We start from the raw sequence: 25,571 nt of genomic DNA on the forward strand, positions 1-25,571 counted from the left end.
CTGCTTGCTTCTGGTGTCTTTCTGGATTTTTTTTTTCCTTCCTCTCTGAGGTCAAGAAATACTGATTCTGAGAAATGGATGTTTTGAAGTCAAGTGCCAGCTGCCCAGCGGGCCACATCCATCTTAGCACATGTCTCAAAATAAGTAGATGACCACTGACAGGACCATCTTGAAAACTGAATAATTAAAAGCCATGCCTGATTAGCTAGGAGATCTTGTGACATGCTCGGCAGAAGTAAATGTAAAATGTCAGGTTCAGCTGTTGAAGGAGTCCCAGAACCTTGCATTTACCTCCCAAGAAAATAGAGAGTCTAATGAATGTTTTAATATCAATCTTTTTAATCTTAAGTAATTTCTGTGCTGGAAGAAATAATTGTTCTACAGCTAAAAAACAAAAACAAAACACAAGAAAAACAGTACTGACCCACAAGTAAATTATGTGACAATTTTTTTTTAAAAGTCTTAGTCTCCACATCTCTCCCAGCCTGTAGTGCAGGGGTTACTCCTAGGCCCAGTTTTATTTTGATCAGTACAGGAGCCTTGATCTGCTGGTTTGACCCTTTCTAGGCAATCTGGTGCTCCCTCTGCCCCAAGGGACTCAATACATTAATGTTGAACTTACTGCAGACACCCAATATCAGCTTAGCCTACTGCAGTTCAGGAGTCTCTTGCTCAAGGGACTGCCTCTGCCTCCTTGGTAGCAGGGATTACTTATAGGCATGAGCCACCATGCCTAGCCTGTAACAAAATTTAAAAGGAAAACTCTTGCTATTAGGAATCCTAAAAATTTAATCTAAGGCTGTTTACAGGTGTTCATAAATCCAGCAAGTAAAATGGATGTGCTTCAAGGTCTCTACTCATAAATCTTATGGACATCTGTTATGAAGAAAGCTAAGATAATTGGTGAGTCAAATTCTACAGTTATCTTATCACTGTCTACTAACTTGAAAGATTTTAAGCTGCATTTTTACTTGGGAAGCACACTGGAATTTTTAACCCAGAGCTACCAGATGAAAGGCCAATATTTTGCCATGTAGGTCCCAGATGTTTGACATTTATGCCAATTTTTCACCTGAATGGTCATAAGCACAAGGAAATTATGAGATCTTCAGAAAACTGGACTTTGACTGCCAAGTCTCAAATTTCTTGGCTTAAGGCTTTTGCTCTAACATATGCTTCCTTATTTAGACCAGGTTAAGGATTTTATAAAATATGTCATAAATGACCAAGAATAAAATTCCCCAACAAATTCAGAAATGAGAAACTGGCTATATCCCATCACGGTAAGGAAATTAAAGTATATAATTACAGTTTTTAGCAACTAACAAAGTTTGATATTAATGAATGTTTATTGAAAAAAAATAATAATCCGAGCATTACACAGATATTTTAATTACAAATAGTCCCAGCAAAATGCATTACGATAAAAATAAGTACATTATGTTCCTTGGTCCCTCGAGTAGCTGAGATAGTTGAACTATCTTCATTAGTTTATATTACATAAACACCATTAATAAACACACATGTATAAATATTTCCACTTATTTTCCTGACCCTTACTTTGCTATTTTCTTCTTTTATGGCCATGGTGCCTTTCTTCATCCCTGAAATAAAAAGATATTATAAGATACTAAACATTTTAATGTTTGTTTCAAAAAAATTAATAATTCAGTACAAATAGATCACTTAACATTCAAACTGTTACTAAAAACAACAACAAAAACAGAAAATAGCTACAAAGATATATTCAATTAACCATCCTGATAATGCAAAAGACCACAATCTGGTTAGCAGGTAAATTGTTCAAAGATTAATGTGAACAGCTACAGCTGAGTAATGGATCCCAGAGTATTAGTGAATATGATTAAATGTTTATACAGATATAGACGTATAGATGCTCCATCAGGGATGAGAAATGAAAGGGCTTTAGCGAGGTCAGGAGTGAGGAGCAAACAGGGGGTTTCAAGAATTCATTTGGCCCCCATGTTAGGGGCCATAGTCCTGAGGACTAAGAGCTAGCATTGAGCAGGAAAGGGGTTTGAGATAAAAGGATATAATTCAGCTGCCCAGATGAGATAAGGGCATCTGTAAGGAGCAAATGGGGAGAGTCAGTCATTTCTGAGACTTGGGGACCCAACTCTTGAAAGGCAACCTTTTTATGAGAACCAAAGGAAATAACAGACAATGACCTGAGGTATCTGAGAAAACAAGTTCTGCCAGCTTTACAACTTTGCACATAATGGACAGATTTCATTTTCTTCAGCAAAAAACAGGTCACACAGGTTTTCCTCTTGTTTCTAACAAGGGAAAAACAACTGTGCTCTAAGTTAAACTGTGGTCAGCATTTAGAACATAATGCAACATATATGAATAGGAAGGCAAATAAAACAAAATTTTTAGGTATAGATTTTAACTTTTTCTACTCCATATCTTATGAAGCAATTATGAATTCTTTAATTTTTTAGAGTAGTCAAAGTTATAGAATCAACTCTCTATTAATCATAGCAATGGACAAAAACAGAGAAACGGAACACCAAAATTGCAAATAATCAAATCCATTCCTCACCACTGAATATGTGAGTTTAGGTATGAATCTTCCAGGAATTGTTTTAATGAAACCATGGGAATACAGAAGCTCTTTAATGTCCCTATCCCTATTTCATTCCTCACCTGACCCTGCAACCCATTCCATGTCAGAAATAGCTTGCAGAATTTAGCCCAGTACTACAGCAGTGGTGTCAAACTCCAATAGAAGTGGGGGCCACTAAACCAGATAATAAGAATCCCTAAGGGTCCCATATTGACTTCCTTTTCAAAAGTAGTATCATCTGTGGTATTTATTTTGTCAAATATTACCTAATTACATAGTAATCTGGTTTGGGTCACACTTGGGGGTGTTGTGGGTCATTTGGGGGCCAAGTGTTTGAATACTGCACTACAGGACAGGTTTACGCTCTCTCAAATTATCTGGGGAAAGGGGGAGGGGATGGTGATATATTTAATTTCTAAAGAATTCTTGCTATGCAAAAGAGAAATTTGAAATGTCAAAGTATTACTTAAGCACAGTAGGTGCCATATCACAAAAACTTAAGAGCAATATTGAGAGATGGCAATCCAAGAATAAGCAATAATCAAGAACAGACCAGAGAAAAGACAAAATATTTCCATTTTATTAACCAAAAAGGATCACAAAGTTAACATTCAATTCTGTGAATTAAGGATTAAATCTGATGAAATCTGAGCCTATAAAGAAATGAATGACTGCAAAACTTTAGACAGGGGTGGGGAACCTGAGGCCTTGAGGCCACATGTGGTTTAGGGTAAGCAAAATAGCTAAAATGGTATTGTTTGAATACAGCTAATTCTTGATCCTCAGTGGTAATGGAGCACAGATAATAAAGATACTTGACATCCACAGTTAGTATAAAAACATCACTCAGGTGTTAGTGAATTCAATCACTAAAACCCTTATAGGAGCTATTATAATAGAATAAAATTAACCAATCTTTAGATTTAGTTCTTTACCCTGGCCCTGCAAACTACAGCTAGCACTAAAAACAACAAAATGAAGGAAGCAAAAAGGATGTGAACAATTCCCCTGAATTCCCCACCTAAACCTGATTCCCTCTAATATCTCCATTTCTTTTACGAGCACTGCCACATCAAACCCAAAGCCATGACATCACCTTTGATCACCCTTCTCACACGTCATCCCTTTGACGGCCAGCGCTCCTCACCTCTACCTCCACCACATCTGGCCCTCTTCTCTCATACCACTGCTACCATTTAGTTCAAGCATTCTCCTTTCCTGCTCTAGATTACTCTACCAGCCACCTACCTAAATGGTTGTGTCCAGTCTAATCTCTCTCCAATTTATCTCCTACACTGCTGCCTAAATCATCTTCCTCTCATCACATCATTCTTCTATTTAGAAACCTTCAGCACCTCCCTATGACCTACCCAATAAAACAGAAGCTCCTAAATCAAGGCCCTCTGCCGTGAGATTCCAAGCCCCCTGCCTAGCCTTCTCTTCACATCCTCTAAGTCATCCTCTAAGTCCTGGATGACTGGAGCCACTGGATGACTGCTCACTGCTCCTGGTCTCTTGCTCTTGACCTGCCATCTCAGTTGCATCCCCAATGCCTGGCCTAGAGCCACCTCCACACATGCACACACATGTCGTCTTTCAAGGTTCCCTTCACAGGCCATCTCCTCTATGAATCCTATCTGATGGTGCATGAGAAACGCTCTCCCCGCACACTCACAGAATCCTCCCTGAATCCTTCCTTTTCCCTTCAGTCTTCACCTCTTTAGGTATTCATCCCTCTGCCTTCTGTTAGACTCTAAGCTCCATGAGATCTGGGCCTGTGTCTTACCTAACTTTGGCTGATTAGTACCTAGTACCCTGGGCAAGTCACTTAACCCTATTTGTCTCAGTTTCCTCACCTGTAAAATGAGCTGGGGAATGGTAAACTACTCTAATATCTCTGCCAAAGAAACCCCAAAGGGGGTCTCTGAGAGTCAGACACAACTGAAAATGACTGAACAATAAGGTAGGAAGGAAGGAAAGAAGCATTTACTGATGTGCCAAGCATTACTTAAGTGCTTTACAAATATTATCTCATGATCCTCATAACAACCCTGAGAGGTAAACGATAATATCCCCATTTTACAGTTGAGGAAACTGAAGCAAAAAGAGGTTAAGTGATTTGTCATACAACTAGTAAGTGTTGGCGGGTGAATTTGAACTCAAGTCTTCCTGACTCCAGGCACAGAATTCTATCTACTGCACCACCTGGCAGCCAGGTGGCACCAGTTAAGTACTCCAGCAATGAAAGATAGGATTAACAATGATTATCGTTTACGAGAACAGCATTGAAACTTACCTGTCTCTCTTTCTTCTTAAGTCCCTATCTCTCTCCTTCTCCTTGCTTCTTTTTTGTTTACGTGGGCTCCGACTTCTGTCTCTTCTGTGTCGTGAGTGGTCAGTGTCTTTATGGCTTTCCCCAGACTGTCGTGAATCTACTGAAGCTGATCGTCTTTCCTCCTTTCTGGAAAGCAATATTAACCAGTAAATCTTTTTTTTTTTTTTAAGTGAGGCATTTGGGGTTAAGTGACTTGCCCAGAATCACACAGCTAGGAAGTATTATGCGTCTGAGGCGGGATTTGAACTCAGGTCCTCCTGACTCCAGGGCTGGTGCTCTATCCACTGCGCTACCTAGCTGCTCCATCAGTAAATCTTAAGCAGGTACCATATACCCATGCAAAATATTTTAAACAATAAAATCTCTAAGTAATATAATTTACTCCAGAGCAAAATTCAAAATCAAACGGAGTTTTCTTGTACTCCTCTTCTCGGGGGTCAGAACAGAAAAAAACAGGTTATAAAGCAATCCTACAGCAGAAACTAAGAGTATTATTATAGTAGTATACCAGGAAAAAAATACTTTGAGTAAAAGCAAAAAGCATTTTTTTAAAAATTAAATTGTTTTAAATGGCTCTGAAAATCTAGAATTATGGCAAACTTTATGAATTTATGAGCACATGCTCAGAGAAGAACATTGTGACAGTGCCAAGAAAATGATGCACGCACCTTCCCAAAGATTGTGCTGAGTTTGAAGCATTTTCAGCATCATCCTCTGCTTGTTCCACTTCCTCCTGCCAATGGCTGCTGAGCTCTGCCATGTGCACGCTGATCACATCTCTAATCACCTGAGGAGGAGGAGGATATGGGAGGGTGTTCATTGCAAATGAGAGAAGACGGATAACTAAGGGGCTTATATGCCATATGTAAAATATGGAATTATTCAGTCATTTCACAAGTATTTATTGTGACTTCCTAAGTAAACTGGAAATTCTTTGAGAACAGGGACCATCGATCTATTTCTTTCATACCTCATCTTCCTCTCTCAATCTCCTTCAACTAGTGTCCACAGTGATTCTGAAACTAGAGACAATTTGTACGGAGTCCACTCTTCCCCACTCTGTAACTACGTAAGGTTTTAGGGAAGATAAGAAGGTACTTTGAAGTTGAGAAAAGAAGGTTGGGGAAGACAGGAGAAAATATGGAAAATAAATTCAGAGCTGGAAGAGTCTCATATAGGTTAGACAGTGAGGTCATGTTCTCAGCATCAAAGAAAGCTGGCATGTTAGGGAAAAAAGGGTTAGAAGGTATACACACAACTGCAAGGACTAAAAGATCAAGGGCAAAGATTAAAAGTTAGCTGAGAGAAAAATGGTGAATTGCCAGAAGGTTTTAAACAGTAAAATAAAACAATTAGCAGTTCTGAGAGGAAAAAATGATCGGAAGAGGCACATAAGCTGAGTGAAAGGCAATGAAACCAGGAAAGAAATCAACAAATGTATTAGTGTATTTTATGTACTCAGTACTCTGTTAAACATAGTGGGAAATAACTATAAAATTTTAAATTGCTAGATGATCTCAGAGAGATAATACAGTTAATGAAAAAATACATTAAGTAAAAAAGAATACACTATTATGTGGTATGGGCTATAACTATACTATATAACAAGTCAATTAAAAACATTATTTATAAAGTATCTACTGGGTACAAGGTACTAGGGATACAAAAGCATAAAAATAACAGTTTCTGTAGAAGGAAAGACATATATACAAGTAAGACATAAAGTAAAATGTGTTAAGGGCAGAGGAGATAAGCAGACAAAATGCTGTAAGAAAATCTGAGAGAGAGAGATTATTGGGGGGGGGGGAGGTAAGGGGTTGGGCTCAGAGCCAACTGAAGCGGCACATGAGCTGGATCTTGAAAGAAGAAAAGGACCTGAAGAAGTAGAAATGTAGAGATGTATATTCCACACAGGGGAAACATACTGAGGCAGAGACGCAGAGAGCAGAAAGATGACTGGGATTGTACGATGCCAAGAAGATATGAAATAAGTTTAGAAAGGTGAGTTAAAGCCAGAATGCAGAAGGCCTTAACTACCAGACTGAGTCTACTCTGGAGGGAACATTTCTGAGCAGGACATGGTCAGATCTGAGTATCAGAAAGCCATTATTTAGCAACTACACAGAGAGTACATACTAGAGGAGTGAGACCAGTTGGGTATCTGTCACTCTAGTTCAGGTTAGAGATATGAGGGCCAGAACTAGGATGAGACAAAAATTGTGGGAACAGAATCCATAGGACTTGACAACGGACTGGTTTTGAGGGTAGAGGGAAGAACTAAAGATGATTCAGAGATTTTGAACCTGTATAAACTATGAGAAGGGTGATGCAATGAACAGAAACTGAAAAGCTGGGAGGACAGACAGGCCTGGAGAGACAAGTGATTATTCCATTCTGAACATACTTTTAGTTTGATGCACTGTCAGGACATACAAATAGAAACGTTCCAGCATCTGGTTGGAAATGTAGTACTAGAGCTTGACGGTGAAATTAGGGTTGGATGTTTGAAGTCATTGGCAAAGAAGTGACAACTGAAGCCATGGAAGTTTATGAGACTTCCAAAGGAACGAGTGTATAGAGAAGAAAGAAAAGGGCCAAGGACTGACCCATGAAGGACACTCACACTCAGGTGGCAGGAGGAAAAGGGACCAGAAAATACTGGTGCCATGAAAGCAGAACAGTGATCAAGCATATTAAATGTTGTAGAAAGGTCTAGATGCTAAGGGACTGAGAAAAGTCAAGACTATGATAATGCCTGAAAAACCATTGTTGGTTTACATAACATTCATAGCATCACTTTTTGTGAAAACAAAAAACTAGAAACAAAGTGGGCACTCATCATTTGGGGAATGGCTACATATGTGGTCAGACAAGAGTATCAGAAAGATCATTTTAGCAGCTGCATGTAAAGAGATGATAATGGAGACAGGGAGATCGATTAGGCAGCTATTATCAGTTCAGCTTAGAGATAAATGAATGGAATGGAATATTACTACACAGTAAAAACCAACAATTTTTTAAAAGAAGTAATCTTTGATGACCTTAGAGAGGTTTCAATAAAGTGATAGAGATAAAAGTCATATTAGTGAGTAAATGATGAGAAAGATTGGTACAGTGTGAAGAGTGCGAGATTTGGAGTTAAAAGCGATTGGTTCAAATCCTATTCTTACAGCCAGTGTCCTGGAGGAAAATGCTGTTCTTGAAGTCGGGTAGACTAGAATTCCAATCCTGATACCGACAGACACTTAAATAGTTACATGACCCCAGGCAAATCTCTTTCAGTCTTTTTCCTCATGTACATAATGGGGATAATAATAACTACTATCTCACAGTTGGTGATCAAGTAAGATGTACATACACATCAAAGCACTTAGCAAACCTTAAAAGTAGTATATGAATGTTAGCAGCTATTACTGCTATTGATTTTATATCTTTCGCTGTTTTCTTTTCCTCCTGCCCCCCCAAGTATGGGTGTCCCTCAAGGGTCAGTCTTTGGCCCTTTTCTTTTTTCTCTCTACACTCTCTACTGGAAATCTCAGGAAACTTCCATATTTTTAGTTACTGCTTCTTTGCAAATGACTTCCAAACATCCAATTTACTACTAACTTACTCCAACTCACCCCCTTGTTCCTGGGCAAGTTATTTGCCTTCTCTGGGCCCCAGTGCCTCATCTGCAAAATGAGGAGTCTTAGCCCTTAGATAACCTCTAAGGTCCCTCCTAGTTCTAAAGCTATTATCCTACAATAAGCATCGAAAAAAGACTACTCTTTCTAAAAATAAGGGAGTGAAAGATTACTCACTACCATCGGATGGACCATTTATCTTACCATCTACTCCACTTCAGCAGCATCCACTGCTTGGCCCAGTTTTGACTCCAAGATGCCCCTCTCAGGATAAACTTCTAAATTCATCCCTTGATTGGCAATACCTCCTCCCTCAGTCTCCTCTTCCCTCCAATTGGAGGCTTGTAGAGTAGAGTACAAATCCCTCCCAGTATCTTCCTTTATAAAGGGCAGAAACCAAATTCAGCTCACTTTACTCCGTATCTGTTGCTCCGCCTGTTTTCAACTCCCCACTTTACTGCCTCTTTTTGCGTGATGTCTTCCCTTTTAGATTCTAAGCTCCTGGAAGGCAGGGACTGTTTCTTTTTATTAATTGTATCCCCAGCACTTAGCACAGTACATGGCATAGCATAGGCACTTAATATTTATTGAATTGGATTGGATGAAAAAAGATACTGGAGGACTGCTTAAGGGAGTGGAAGGAGTGTGGTTTTTTTGGTTGTTTTGCTTTGTTTTTAGGCTCTCGGAGACCTAAGCAATTTTTAAAGTAGTGAACAAAAAGAAAGAGGAATGCAATCAATTAAAGATAGAATAAAGGGAAAATCAACATGGAAAACTTAGCTTTGGCAAAGAGGACATCTCTTTTTATGGGACAAGAAGAAAATGAACGGAGAGGTTCTGAGGTACAGAGGACAGGATATGAGGGCACTCATAACAAAGAGTTGAAATTTTCCAAAAATAAAAAGCAGTGAGAGGGGCAGCTAGGTGGCGCAACGGATAGAGCTCCAACCTTGGAGTCAGGAGGACCTGCGTTCAAATCCAGTCTGAGATCAGACACTTGACACTTTGACCCTGGGCAAGTCACTTAACCCTGACTGTCTCACCAAAAAGCAAAAAAAAAAAAAAAAAAAAAAAGGCAGTGAGGTAGTAAGACTGCATAGAGTGGGTGGGACTTATGAGATAATCCCTTAGGGGGTGGACTGAACAGACAAAGAATGTTTTAGGACAGCAAAATGAGCAAAAGCACAGGAGTGAACTTTGCAAGCCTGTGAAACAGTAAGGACACCAGCCAGAATGAAGCAGAGAGAGCACATTGGAGAATCAAAGTAGAACCACATTAGGAGTCTTGAATGCCAGATTTAGAATTGAGGAAGCAGGAAACAGAAAGCCAATCAATAAATATTTGTGGTCCAGCTAGGAGAAAACCACAATTATTTGAGGTAATAAAAATCAGCTCATTAGCTTAGAGAATTATATAAACCAAAGACTTTCTGCTGCTACCAGAAAGTGATTCTCAAAATAAAATATGAAATCAACTCTAATTTTCCTCTAAGTAGTAAAATATTAAGAGTTCTCAATCAACTAATCAGCTGAGTTCATAAAGGCAGTTATGATCATCTACTAAGGAGAACTATTTAAGGCTATAAAATCCCTCTGTACTGTTGTACACATTCCGAAAACCCATTCCCTGCTAAAAGGTCTTTTTCTGACGGCAAAAGATGCTACATGCTACTAAGTGTCCTTCTCAGCTACACTTTTTCACCTTCCAAAATATCCCTGCAGCATCTTGGGGTCCTATGGAGAGTTTAAAAAGTAGGGACTCAAGGGATACAAATCATTTTCTGGTCATCACTTACCTCAGTATAAGACTTTTTGGTTATATGAACGTTCTTCGCCCTATAGGACTGACGTCGTCTTTTATAATCTCTCATTTCCGCCAGAATTTCAAGATGAGATTTTGGACCCTTTTGACTATCATCTAAGAATGAAACACAATGATCATATCCTCAACATGCTTTTCAAAAAAATCAGCATTCATGGTACATCATCAAATGACATTTCAACTGTGGTACACACGTTAGAAGGAAAAAGATTCTGTCTTACATAAACAGGCCAAGTAGCAATGAAGTTAGAAGCAGAGCTCCTGCATTAAACTGGGGTGAGGAATGAGGGAGGGGTTCAAGTTCATAAAGATTGTTCAGAAGTACTATGCAATCATATACATGGAATTTCATCGATCAGGAAGTTGTACTATTTTAGCTCATTTTAAAGAAGTTTTAAAATGACTATATAATCTTAATACTATACCATATAACAAATATTTGAAACTACAGTATTTATCTCAAACCTTGATTGACTTTAGCAGCCAGGTCTACAAAAAGGTCACTGTCATTTTCAGTGATTTGAGACCTGGACCGCTGTTTCTTTGTCTCTTCGAGGACATAGTCAAAGATGGCGTGACGATCAGCTTGGGTCAGGTCACAGATGAAACGCTTATGATTCTGAGGCACTTCAATAGGCACTGAAGAATAAATCCCTAAAGTAGAAACACAGTGACAAGAAAACTATATGAAACAATGTAGAATAAAACTTTTGACTGATATTAACACATAAATGTCATAAAATGCAACGTATTAATAAAGACAAGACACTAGGACAATACTCCTCATCAAGCAACTCCTGAATACTTAATACACGTATTTATGTTTTCAATTATCTTAAATGTGCCATGTCCATAGCGCAGGGTTTGCTTAATTCACAATAGTAGGGAAGACAGATCCCCGAAGTGACAAAGACAGTAACTATAGCAAAAGGCTTACCAATGACTTAGGAAACTCCTCAGGGTGATCCTTTTGACATTGCTACTGTGCAGTTTCAAAATGACTCATATCAGAAATTGTCTGCTTTGTCAAAATAAACCATACCAATCATACATACCAAACATACCAAAATCTAGGGAGCTTTGTGAATTGGGAAGGGAATGGTAGATTCTGAGTTGGTTAATGAGTTTCCTGTACATGTATATTAGTCACTTCAGCTCAATAAAGACAAATTATTCAAATGGGGGTGGGGGAGAACCAGAAACTGCACGAAGAGGCTGATGTAGATGCACAGGAAACTCATTAACCAATTCAGATTTTTAAATCATGAATAGAAGATGAAACCAAAGCCAAATAACAGAGAATATGCTAGCATAACAGTCTCATAAGAATTCCATCAGGAGAACTAAAGCCAAGAATGAGATGTTCCTGGCAATTAATACTAAAGACAAAAAAAAAATGGTTCTTTCTCTACTTATGTTAGGGGTATTAGGATTGAACAAAGGCTATAACTGCTGATGGGGAGGGTGGTAGGGGAAGGAGGGATGGAATGATGGATAACTAAAAAAGGACTGAACTAATCAATTCCTTTCATTTCTAATCTCATTTTCTTTGAAATAGAAACCAAAAAACGGGACCAGGCAGTAGAAACCGAATATAAGTGAAGAGTCATTGTCCTCAATAAGTTCAGGTCACTATCTCTAGTCAAAGTACCTCCTAGAGCATTAAAAGAACTGGCAGATATGACGTATGAACCACTCTGCTGGCTCATCATCCATCTTGCATTCTTTCTTGGGAGTGGGCTCCAACGCTCTGTCCTAGGTACTTTTCTCTCTCTACAGCCTTGCACCGTCACCTCAGCAGATACTTAACTCCTGTCTCTACGCAGAAGACTCACAGATCTATACACACAGCCAGTGTCTCCTCTGATCTTTAATGCTGCATCTACTGCCTATTGGACATCTCAAACTGGATGTCCCATAGGCATGTCAAAGTCGACATATCCAAAACAGAACTTTCCCTCAAAACTTACCCCTCTCTTCTAAACTTTTCTGTATCAATTGAGAGTACCACCTTTCTTCCAGTCTCCAAGGTTCCTAACCTCATCAGCCTCAATGCCTCCCTTTCCCTCACCCCAAAAACCAATCGACAGCGAAATCTTGTCTTTTCTGCTTCCACAATTTCTCTCAAATCTGTCCACCTTTTTAACACATCTTCCACTCTCCTGGACTAGCACAACAACCTCCTAATATATCTCTTTGTCTCAAGTGCCACCCTTCCCCAATCTAGTCTCCACAGCTGCCAAAGTGATTTTCTTTAAGCACAAGCCTGACTTCTTATCAACCTCATTATATATTACCGCTCTTCTTATACTTCAGGGTCCTGCTTTCAGTTCCTCACCCATCACTCTACCTCCTGTTTTGCACTGGCCATACCCTATGCCTAGAATGCAGGACTTCTTCACCTCTGCCTCAAAGAATTCCTCATTTCCTTGAACATTCAGGTCAAGCACCACCTTTTATACAAAGCCTTTCTTCCCTCCCTGATTGTGCGGTATTTATTTTGTATCAGTTTTGTAAAGATTTATGAGTGTACATGTTGTCACCTCTGATGGAATGGAAGTTCCTTGAGGGCAAGGGCTCTCTTGTTGTTTTTCTTTCTATCCTCAGTACTTAGCCCTGTGCCCAGTATATTGGAGACTTGGCTCATCATGGACAGTAAGAGATGCAACAGATTTGGAGAAGTGAAAATGTCCCAATTTTCCAAAACGGGAGAGGATAGAATCTATATTCTATAACCCAGTAAGCCTTACTTCTATTCCTGACAAAATCCTAAAACATATTATCACGGGATGGTATGTGGTAAGCACTTAGGGAAACAGTAATGACTAAAAATCTAGCATGAGATTAAAAACCAGCCAGATCAGACTAATTTTATGTCCTTTTTTAACAAGGTATCTAGACTAGTAACTAGTAATGCTATAAACACAGACTTTAATTTTAGCAAAGCATTTGTAAAAATCTCATGCCAAAATTTTAGAAAAAATGAAGATAAATGGGCAAAACAACGTTAAGACACTATAATTCATTTGGAACTGATTGGAGGGCAGGACTAAAAAAGTAGTCATTAATGAATCAAGGTCAACTTTTTTTGTCCTTGGCTTTACTGGTCAGCCTCAGCTCTCTATCACTCCTGATACAAATCTCATAACACTGGAACGCGTCTTCATATTCATTCTGTTACCTGCTCTCAGCTTAGTTCCAACCCTCTCTATGTCTGTACGTTTGTTTGATAATTTCCTTTTCTATCCACACTGGTCTTCTTCAACAACTTCCCTCAGTAGTATTTTTTTCTCTTTTTTCTTCAGAATGTCTGTTCTTGAGGGTTTCCCATCCTTTCTAGGCTGATTTTCCCTACAGAATTTCAAGCCATAACATCTTACTGATCCTTTCCCTTAACCCTTTGAAAGCTCCTTTTCTAAAATCCAAGGTTCACATAAGATCGTGCCTGGCTTTTTTCTCCTATCTCACAAACTATCTTGGAGCAGTCACTTCACCCAAGGTTCCTACTATTTCCACCTCAGCAACCAGTTCCTCCTTGTTGTTGACAATCAGATCTAAAGCAGCAGTTCTTTTGTTAGGTCTTTCACCTTTTTAAGAATGAAATTACCATGGAGCAGCGAGGTGGCACCGTGGATAGAGCACCGGCCCTGGATTCAGGAGGACCTGAGTTCAAATGCGGCCTCAGACACATTAACACTTCCTAGCTGTGTGACCGTGGGCAAGTGACTTAACCCCAAATGCCTCACCAAAAAACAAAAAACAAAAAAACCAAAACAAACAAACAAAAAAGAATGAAATTACCATTAAAGCAATTAAAAAAATTATTAGCTAATCTCTGGGGGCAGAAACAGAGCTCCAGCAGATGCATGAATAATTAGGGTCTCTTACTACTATTATATCACAAGTCACCATGCCTCAGGCTTGTAATCTCCTTGTTCATGAAGAAAAGCACAATATCATTACAGTATCACTCCTGCCGCTGTTGATCTTCATTCATATGATTTTCACCATGTTTCCCTTCTCTAGTTCTTGGATTTTCTAATGTGTATCTCTTCATAATCTACCTTAAAGTGCTATATAAATGCTAGCTATTTATTATTTTTTTTATTAAATAATGCTACCCCCATCCCACATATTAATACATCCCATAATTCCATATTTGCACACCATATTCCTTTTGAACACAGAATACCCTTCCAGAGCCATGTCTTAGTTATCAGTCTCATCCCACCAAGCCTTCCAGATACAGATGATGCCAAATGTACCTCCTTATGTTAGGATTTCTAATTTACTCTGATTGTTACCTATTCACATACATAGATACAAGACCACTTGTTGAATTACTCGCTCAGATATTTTGCTTCCTGAACATAAAGTTCTGCACTGAGATTTAAAAAATCAACTTTACAAATAAAGGATGGGAGGACATGGCTAGACAACATTTCCTGTGGAAAAAAATTGAAGGGTTTTAGTGAACTGCAAACTCAATGAGTCAACAGTGTGACATAGCAACTAGAAAGGTGAATAACATCTTAGGTTACATTATTGAGATAGGCACTTTGTTCAGAACAAGGAAAGATAATCATTCTGCTATACTCTGCCCTGGTGTTCAGTTCTGGGTGCCAAATTTTAAGAAAGAGAGAAGCATAACCAGAAGAGTAACCAGGGTGATGAATTAGAGAACATGCCAATGAAGGATCGATTAAATAAACTGAGGGTGTTTAGCCAGAAGAAGAGATTACTTAAGAAGGTTAAAAGTGTTTTCACAGTATTTGAAGGGCTGTCAGTGGGAGGACTGGACTTGCTTTACTCTTCCCCGAGGACAGGATGAAGCACAATAGATAGACACTGCACTGAAGTATATTTAAGACTGATACAAAAGAAAATTTCCTAACAATCAGAACTGTCTAAAAATGAAATGGGCCTCTTGGGAGGCAGTAAGTTTCTCCTCACTAGAGCTCTTCAAGCATAGACTACATTATCAACTGTTGGTAATCAGTATGGATGGGACCCTTGGTCAGGCAAGAGTTAATCTAAAGGATCATTCAGAATCTGTGATGTGTAAATCAGCATGGAACTACATGAAATACATAATTTGCTAGGTAAAATAACTCAGCTTACATTCAGAGATTCCAGAATTTTCTAGGTCAACAATAAACCAACAAAATATGCCAAATTCTTCTTACATTAGTCACCATGTAGCATCCCCAAAAAAGTAAATACCAAATTAATTCAAAACCAGTTAACAGCAATGTCGAGCAACACTTGCAACTTTCCAAACCAATTCATTAATGGTAAAAATGAATAGGCACAGTACCTTGAAGTGACAAATTAACAAGTAAGCAGAAGTATTTAGGGATTCAAGGCTCTCAAAAAAACCATATGATTATAGATAAATACAGTTACATTCTTTCCAGACTTCATCACTTACTAATACAAATAACAGGTTCGAAAGTGCATTGGTTATAATACTATACCAAATGTTACTAAAGAATTATTTTAATCATCACTGGGTTAACTCAAAGGAGTAATTTTTATCTTAATGTCCTAATTCAAAATACAATACAAGTCACTGGTTCTTCCCCGATACTTATTTGGGTAAGAAGCAATCTCAGTGATACCCTAGACAAAAAGTAGAGGTGAAAAGAACTCTTAAAAGAACATCTGAAGAATTAAATAATCTAGAATGACTTGTTCACCAGTTTGTAGGCGAATTAAAACAAAAGTTATTTGGAAAACAATTCCTCATTTGGCTCCTGTACCAGTACCCTAGCCATATCTACTACTCAAGGGTTTGATTTAGTAGGCTTTCTCTATTTTAAGTCAATAAACTATAGTATACTACTAGTAGGCACAAAAAAGAATGCTTTTGTGTAAGCATGATTAAAGTATATAAAGAGTGTGTGTGTGTGTGTGTGTGTGTGTGTGTGTAAATTAAAATTAAAAAATGAGTCCGCTCAGTCCAATACCTAATCATTTAGGGTATGGGCAATGAAAATTTGGGGAATGTAACACAAATACTAGAAAACTTAACTATTGACTCTATAATCAGCTTTGTCCATATGTTCACTATTCTTAAAAACAGAAACACAATTTACTCTTTAATGTGGCTGGGAAGAGGGGAGGGAGAGGGATGACACACTTCCCTTTAATTTCTTTCATACTGAGCTAGTAAAGCAGGGTAGGGGAAAGAATGCTAATATTTCCTTTTCTCTGAATTAAATAAAACAAAACAAAACAAAAAAGACAAGTTAAATATACAATGTTCTGCAGCCCATCAAAATAAAGTTTAGTAACATGTTTATACTTTTGAAAGGATATCTGCAAAAAGGATACTGCAAATCTTTTAATAGGGAGTACAATGATGTTCCTAATTCCTCCTTATACTCACCCCAATTACTGAAAGAGAAGAAGGGGGAAAAATTATTAACTATAAACTGCATTTAATTAATAAAAATGTATTACATATAAACACACCACATTTCTGATATGAAATGCCACTACAGAAAGGCATAACATGGATAAATAATGTTTCCATTGTAACATCACAGTACATAGGATATTACACTCGAATGTTTTACTTGGGTGGCTTCTGTCTACCTTTCACTTTCTTTTACTAACCCACAGTTGGCATTCAATTCTCAAGCTTCTTTTCCAAAATATTATGGCACAATTAAGTATCCTACATAGTTTAATAATTAAAATACATTATGATGTATTAGAAATAGGATAAAGATCATAGAATCAAATATTTGGCACTAAAAGGGACTTTGGAGATCATCTAGTCCAACCCTCTTATTTTCCAGATGAGGAAGAGACACCATTAGGGGTTAAGTGACATATTCAAAGTCATGGAGATACCAAATGGTAGAGCCAAGACTTAAATACAGGCCCACTGGCTCTAAAGCAATATTCTTTCCACTATATTACACACTGGACTAATCTCAACCTTTACTATTTAGCTTCAGTTTTGTCATCTATAAAATGGAGATAATACCACCTGCCCTATTCAGAGGGTTGTTGTGAGGGCCAAATGGGAATTTAAATAAAAGCCCTTAGAAATACCACTAAACTACATACAAATCAATGGTGAGAGAGTATGATTAGTACTATATATGCCAAGTATAAGAATGCTGCTGGAAATAGGGAATTGTAGAGCCAGAGGAAGCTCAAAGATCATCTCTTCTAATCCTCTTATTGCACAAGTAGAAAAACTATGGCACAGAGAATCTGCCACTATCATTTGTCACTTACAGTCTTACTTTTACACAGAATCTTTTGTTTAAAGTCTTATTTATTAAATGTATGACAAACAGCCTGAAGCATGAATAGCACCAATATGTGTTTAAAGTGATATCTATAAACACATGTAGATGATTAACAGAATTCCATGAATTTTAAGTCAATATGATTGAATTATTATAGTTAGGTTAGAGCAACACCTAGAGGTGAAGAATCCTACGTCATTAATTTCTCTAAGGCATCTCGCTTTTCGGGAGAAGCACAAAACCCTAGACATAGAATGTGGGCTGGGAGTCAGAAACACTAGGTTCTAATCACAGCTCAGCCTGTTAATTAATTATGTAACCTTTGACAAATGATTTAAACACTTGGCCCCTTAATTTCTTCATCTGTCAAACAAGTGTAATACCTTCTCTCCTATCTACTTCTCAGAAATTTCATGAAAGATTCTCTGATACTACCACACAGCATTAGTATTGAAATATTTCCTATGGTTCTATATTCTTTATATGTCTTTATTAAAGGGGCTTCTATCAAGTTAAGACAGATCTTCTTATGCATAATTTAAATTTTCTTCCTCACAAAGACCCAAAGATCTAATTTTTACTGATCTTTCACAGAGGAAGTGAGGTACCAAAATTTATATCATGTTTATAGTCTGCAAAGTGCTTTAAAATGTCACCTTATTTGAACATCAGAATAACCAGGTGTAACAGGTATTATTATCCTCATTTTCCCGATGACAAAACTGAAACTCAGAGAGGTTAAATGAAGTTAGGATGGCTACAAAGCTACTTCAGTATCAGAGCGGGATATGACTCCAGTCTCCTGACTCTCAGTCTGCCACTCTCTATTATTTCATGATGCCACTCCTGGTACTACTGCATTTGAAATCCTAAGACTTATTACTTGTGTGACTTGAGGCAAATGCTTTCACCTCTCTGGCCCTTATTTTCCTCATCTATAAAATGAGGGGGCTAAACTAAATTATCTCTAAGGTCCCACCATGAAGATCCTATGAGAAAAGATACAAAAATACTTTAAAAAGACATTCACAAATCTTAAAGACAACTGTACATAACCTTTCAAAACAAATGCACTGGAATTTTATAACAAAACCAGACATGGGAATCAACTTAAGTTACCTAGTTCAAAGTTAAGGTAAAATCAATTTCCTAAAACCTCTTTACCTTTTAGCCAATAAATTAAAATGTTGACAGTTAAAGGAATCAACTTTCAACACATCAACAGAGGCTAATTTTGATGTCTTAACCAAGATTCCTGCCTCTGATTATCCACACTTTTACTTCACTGACAACTGCCTAACAATGCGATTATCATAGCCACAGCCAACGGTCAGGAATGTCATAGTACCCCCACCAGAAATCTCTTTTGTGCCTTAAACTAATTGATTAATTAACTAGTTAGCTAGTTAGTTCCCATGTCTGCTTCTGAGTGAGTATCTTTTCCTTTAGTAGAAATTAAGGAAATTATTTCCAATTTTTGCTGTACACTTAAGAAATGTTGGTATTAAATGCCCATAATGATTAAATTCTCTGGAAGGCCAACTGCAGTGAGTCATAGAAATAATGACTCATTAGATAATAAATAAGGGATTTGAGAGAAGCTAATAACCTGTACCAGAAGAGACACTTGCTGAGGTCATTCATGTCAGTTATATATCTGCTCTGCAAATGAGCTGAGAGCTAGAGGCATCCTGTACACAGGAAAGAAACAGGAACTTAGTGGCCCAAAAAAAAGATTAGAGTGTTGAAACAAGAAGAGACGAAGAATCTGCTGTCAGATTGACCTGATATGGGATAGACAGGTCTTAAGGAAAGAAAGACTAGCTTAGAATCACAGGTAAAGAAGCCAAGCATCATCAAGGGACAGTACCACTAGAGGCTATGATTCAGATAAAATGAGGCGGTCAGACAGAAATGGGTCAGGGTAAGTGTTCAATTCCCAGAGGCCTAGAAACTTCTAGGAAAGGGAAAGGTTGGCCTAAAGCACAAAGGAAAAAAATCTTTAAAAGTTAGACAGTAATAGTGCTTTACTCATCTAGGAAGCCAGGGACCAGGCAGGACAGAGCTTTGCAAGACTAGAGCAACTGTCAGGTTGAAATTCAGTGCAGTTTGGTACTAAAGGCCTGGAGTACTCACACTGGGAAATAAGACTAGAAACAAGTTCTAGTTAGGACTATGAACCCCACCAAATCTAGAGGCAGGGCCAACTTCAATCTAAGTCAGGTTATAGAGCTGAATATCTTTGTTTAGCCTGCCACCGGGAGAAGGGGACAAACCAAGCTTGGAGACACAGTGAATAGAGTGCTGGGCCTGGAGTCAGGAAGACCCGAGTTCGAATATGGCCTCAGACAATTACTAGCCATGTGACCACCAGCTGTGTGGGCAAGTCACTCAACCCTGTTTGCCTCAGTTTCCTCACCTGTCAAATAAGCTGGAAAAAGAAATGGCACACCACTCTAGTATCCTTGCGAAGAAAACCCCAAATGGGGTTAGGAAGAGTCAGATACACTAGGGAAAAAGTAACTAACACACTGCCCCTGACATCATAGCACTTATACTGGAGGGGACATGATACATATACAAATATACAATAGTATAATGCAGAATGAAATGTGATAGGAGCATAAGAGACAAAGAGGAAGTAAAAGACAGAATCAGGAAAGGCTTCAAGGAAAAGATGGCATTTGAAATGGACCGCTATCTACCCTGATTTCGTACACCCACAGATACGAAGTATGCTTTTGATAACAGCAAACCAAATAAGCTCTGTGGTTCTAGGAGAGCCAATCAAGAAATAAGCCAGCAGAAACGAGTTGGAAAGTGCTATGAATGTTGACCTTTTCCTGTCTTAGAGGAATGCCTCGGCTATTCACCAAAATGAAATTCAGTATAATGCAAATTTATCTTGGACCTCATCCAAAAGAGTTATTTCATAAGCTAAAAAGCACCTACTTACAAGGCAGTCTCACACAGAAAGTGGTTCCCCTACTTCAAAAATAAAACAAAAACCCGACTCTATCTTCTCTAGATTTTTGAAAAGTGCTCTACTCACAACAGGTGCTTATGAAATTTGATTTATATAAATAAATAAAATATAGAGGACAGTAAATTCCCTAGGATAGTATTAGAGAGAGGCTCTGCTATACTAAAGATGGTCACAGATACAAAATGAAGCAGAAACCAAGATTATCATTTCAGAAACTTAAAACTTATGCTTTGCTCATCTCATATTTTTTCCACATGATTATCCTGAAGAAAACTGCAATTTTGGTTACATGTACCAAAAAAAAAAAAAAAAAAACCTTGGTTGCCCCCCCCATGGCAAAATGATACAAGTAAAAACTTTAATGACAATATTTCATTTGTCAGTAGCTTACTTAAACCATGTATGACACTTACTTTGACTATAAACATCACCATCTCTTCCACTTGAAGCCCTAGCTTGTTTAAGTATCTGGAACTGTAAATTCTTATCTGCAAAAAGGCATAAAGGATTTGTCAAAAAGCTTACTTAATGCTGAGGTATAAAAATTATGAAATGTACTCCAGCTTCCTTATGCTGAAAACTCAATTCCACAATTCACATAGCAATTTTAAAAAATTAAATACTACACTTAGCATAGTTTTATTTTAGAAGTCTTCCCCATTTTCTACTTCTACCATTTATAGTACATGGAGACAAACAGACGCTCTAGAGGCCAAAGACAAAAATTCTCTCTCTCAAGTTCATTCAATTTGAATGGTGACAAAGTCAGTCACATCAGTGGTCAAGAGCTTAGAAAACCATTTAAGGAACTGTTCCATCAAACACGCTGCAAGAGTAACTATATATACCAGTGAACAATTGTGAACATGTGTTTAACAATCTTTGTTACCCCAGTCACATGCACAGGTAGTGCTGTGGTCCTATTTTCCTCGGGAAGGACAAGCATAGTCTCCAAACCACATAAAGCATCTGCCATAAATAAATATGAACCTGTTCTCCAAACCATGGACTAAAGAATCAGGTACACCCTTCATTCATTCACTCATTCATTCCATTTTCCCATATGGGAAAAAGATTTCTTCTCTATTTGCTAGGTATACTTAGAAGTAGAGTGTGTTCTACTAGGGAATATGTGGAAATTATTATAGAATTTTTGTTTTAAAAACAAACTGATGACTTGATACCTACCCAGGTGAACTACAGGTATCTTTGCATTCCCATAGAAAAAAGCAGAATCATACATTTCAGCCTAAACATTAAAAAACAAAACAAAAAACCTTTTAAAAATGCTTTTCTTGAGTATCAGAAATTTTAACATTAAAGTTTTTATAAATATGCAAATGTTAGTTTGGTGTGATTAAATTATCTTTCTATAATAATCTGAGAATTGAGCAAGCATTAATATTATCATCCTATAAAGAATGGGAGTAAGGTACTACTAATAAACTGCAAAATTATTTTTGAAATACAAATTGATCATTAGATGAAAGATGAGTAGCTCAACCTAAAAATCCCACATTTCTTAGTTAAAGCCTCAAGCAAACAACAATATTGTTTGCAACAAAATTGTATGCAACAATACAGTTTCATTTTTTCACAAATAAAGAATTTGGAATTTCATACTACACTAAAATATAAGAAATACATTGACTACTACCTAGAATACATATATATGTGATACCTCTTCTTCTTTTGTATAATCCAATTTCCTGAGCCTACAAGATGCCATGTGCCTCACCAAGGATGACTTTGGCATGTGATGATTAGGATCATATGGGCATACCACGGTTTCATTCTGCAAAGAAAATAATTATAATCATAGAATTCAGAGATGAAAGTTAAACAACTTGTCCCAGAGCATGCAGCTAGTTAGTAGAAGACCTTGGACTAGAATGGAAGTTTTCTGACCTTTAGTGCTCTGTCTACTACACCATGCTAACTTTCTTGAATAATAAATTTTAATAAAAAATTTTATCTGCAGATTAATATACAGCATCACAGGATGTGAATAGTCCACTGGGACTCAACAATTTTTCCACCATGATTAAGTGGAAACTTCCATATCAGGAAGTCAAACATGCCAGCAGAAAAATGAAAGGTACTATGATATTGAGAAAAGTCCTGGGGGGTCCTCAAACCTTGATTCTAGATCTAGTTCTGTCACTACCTGTGAATTGAATCTCGGCTTCGTAATTTATAAATTGAAAGATTTCAATCAGGTGATTTTTAACCTTTGAGTTAAAAAATTCTATGATTCTATGATTCCATTTTTTCTGGCCATACTTATGATAGGGATCATTAAAGGATATCATTCACCAAAGCTGTTAACTCAGAAACTCTCAAGTGCACCTGATAACATAACATACACAATCACTGAACTGCAAGAGAGACAAGTTAGTGTCTGCTATTATAATATGGGGTTAACAATGGTATAGGAAACATGTTTTCCTTTGGTACCATTCAATGACATTCACATTAATAAATCATTTCCTTTTCCTTCACAAAGAGAATGACATCCCTAAATAGTAACAATCAATTGAAAAACTTTTACCATATTTTTCATATATAGTATAAAACTACAAGTTTTGCTTGATAAAAAAGATGAAAAGATGTATGTAAATCAAGAATTTTAAATGTACTGGGAAGGTGATTTAAAGGAAACCCAGCAAGTCATCATCATGAAGTCCAAATATATGGAACACTTTTCTTTAACACTAAGAAGCAGGTTCTTCAAATGTTACCAGAAATAATAGCTCACACTTCAGTTATCACATCAAGGTTTTGCAAAGTACCCTCTCCACAATCCTAAGAGGTAAATATTTCAAACAGTCTTATCTCTATTTCACAGATTAGGGAACCAAGGTTCAGAAGGGTTCAGTAACTTGGCTAAGGTTCAATTCAATTCAATAAACATTTATTAAATTCCTACTATGCACTAGGCACTATGTTAAGTGTTGGGGATACAAAAAAGAGGCAAGAGAAGCCCCTGGCCTCAAGGAGCTTACAATCTAATGGGGAAGACTGAACAAAGAAATATCTACAAAGCAGGCTATACACAGGATAAATTTGTTGTTCAGTTGTGTCTGACTTTATGACCCCATTTTAGGGTTTTCTTGGCAAAGATACTGGAGTAGTTTGTCATTTCCTTCTCCAGCTCATTTGACAGATGAGGAAACTGAGGCAAACAGGATTAAGTGACTTGCATAGAATTACACAGCGTGTCTGAGGCCAGATCTGAACTTAGGAAGATGAGTCTTCCTGACTCCAGGTGCCCTGTAGCTGCCTCTCCTCCAATCCCCCACCTCCTCTCCCCTATAAACAGGAAAAAAAAATAAGCAGAGGGAAGGCACTGGAATTACAGGGAGGGGGTTTTTATGAAATGCTTCCTGTAAAAGGTGGGATTTCAGTTAGGACTTAAAGGAAGCCAGGGAGGTCAGGAGTCAGAGTGGAGGAGGGAGTGTTACCAGCATGGGGGATAGCCAGAGAAGATGTTGAGGCCTGAGAGATGGAGCGTCTGTGGAACAGGTAAGAGGCCAGGGTCACTGGATCCAAGCGTATGTGATGACGAAATATCGGAGAGGACTAGGTTACAAATTGCTTTGAAGGCCAGAGCATTTTGTTTTTGCTCCTGGAGGTGATAGGGAGCCACTGGGGTTTACTGCATCGCGGGTGATGTGGTAGACCTCCATTTCGGGAAATTCACTTTGGTGGCTGAACAGAGAATTCAGATGAGAGTCTGAATTCAAATGCAGATCTCTTTCACTCTCAAGTCTGTCCACACAGTAAAGCTAAATGATTTGCCGAAAGTCAGGCATCTTGCTGGTGACATAGCTAGGGCTACCCAGCATGTGCTCTTTTGTGAATTTTTCTGTACAGCAACTGTATCTTGGGAAACCTAACAGGGATGGTAAAAGAGAAGAGCAGCCTTTGGCATTTCTTTTTTGTTCCTCATTTCCCCCTCACTCCATTTTCTTAACCCTACAACTCCTGCAGAATGCCAAGGAACGGATCTACTGACTCTTCTAGTGACCAAAGGGCTGGCCTCAGAATGAAGCAGATCCCTGAGTCCGAATCCTGACTCATACATTTACTAGCTGTGTGCACCTTTACCTCGGCCTCAGTTTTTTCACACCGTAAAACGGTTAATAACAGCACCTATCTCACAGGGTTGCTGAGAGGGCAAAATAAGACACGTGTAATGCGCCTTGCAAACTCTAAGCTCTATAAAAATGCTATTATTACACATCCCTAGGGCAATGATGGAATAGGGTAGCGAGAGCTTCGAGTGTAATTCCCTGACGCAGGAAAACTAGACCTTCGCCCAACGGCCCAAATATTCAAACCCCACTAGCAAGACCAACCTAGTCCCACTCGCCCTACTTCCCCATTCCCATTGGCTCTTCCGGTCACGCGACCAGAGCGGCGCCGACCACTGAAGGAAGGAGGAAGGACAACTTACTAATTTCATTCAGGCATTCAGTAAACGCCACCTATGTATTAGGTGTTAGGGATACAAAGACAAAATTCCCCTGCGTTCCCTCCTCTTTACGTTTCAGATTTTTACTACACGTAGAGCAGCCCAGGGAATAAAACGAGAAGTCTCCACCCCCTACCCCCCCGGAAGGTCGATGGACTAACCTAGTGGGCCCCGCCCCCGCCCCGCCCGCCGACCGGTGCCTTAACCTGCTCCTGTTCCTCACTGTCTCCTTCCCCGGGATCCAGCTCGTCGAGACTCCAGCCTAGAGAAGCTGTCACCTCCTCCAGCGTCTTGTAGCAAGTCTCCACAAAGTCGCTCAGCTCCTGCTGTAGGTGCTGCCGCTCCTCCAACGGCGGAGGCCCAACGCCTGGCGTTACCTCCATAGCCCCGTTCTGGGAGAGGCGGCCACCTGCTGGAGCGCAAGGGCTACTGGGACATCGGAAGGGGGCGGGGAGAGCTGTGTCGCCCAC

The 25,571-nt window shown here is 38.5% G+C and overlaps 1 protein-coding gene across 1 annotated transcript; it reads right to left on the reverse strand.

The window, feature by feature from the left end:
* Positions 1 to 319: 319 nt before the first annotated feature.
* On the reverse strand, positions 320 to 25,520 carry SNRNP48 (small nuclear ribonucleoprotein U11/U12 subunit 48). Its single transcript, XM_027837461.1, has 9 exons — positions 25,308 to 25,520; positions 22,306 to 22,419; positions 21,813 to 21,873; positions 21,038 to 21,112; positions 10,836 to 11,024; positions 10,345 to 10,466; positions 5,594 to 5,712; positions 4,887 to 5,051; positions 320 to 1,604 (listed from the first exon to the last, which is right to left on the reverse strand). The coding sequence occupies exons 1-9, from the start codon at positions 25,482 to 25,484 to the stop codon at positions 1,565 to 1,567; spliced, it is 1,062 nt and encodes a 353-aa protein (XP_027693262.1). The 5' UTR covers positions 25,485 to 25,520; the 3' UTR covers positions 320 to 1,564.
* Positions 25,521 to 25,571: the final 51 nt, after the last annotated feature.

The sequence above is a fragment of the Vombatus ursinus genome, unplaced genomic scaffold (genome assembly GCF_900497805.2).
Source record: "Vombatus ursinus unplaced genomic scaffold, bare-nosed wombat genome assembly UNPS02000577.1, whole genome shotgun sequence".
Taxonomy (NCBI): Eukaryota; Metazoa; Chordata; class Mammalia; order Diprotodontia; family Vombatidae; genus Vombatus; species Vombatus ursinus.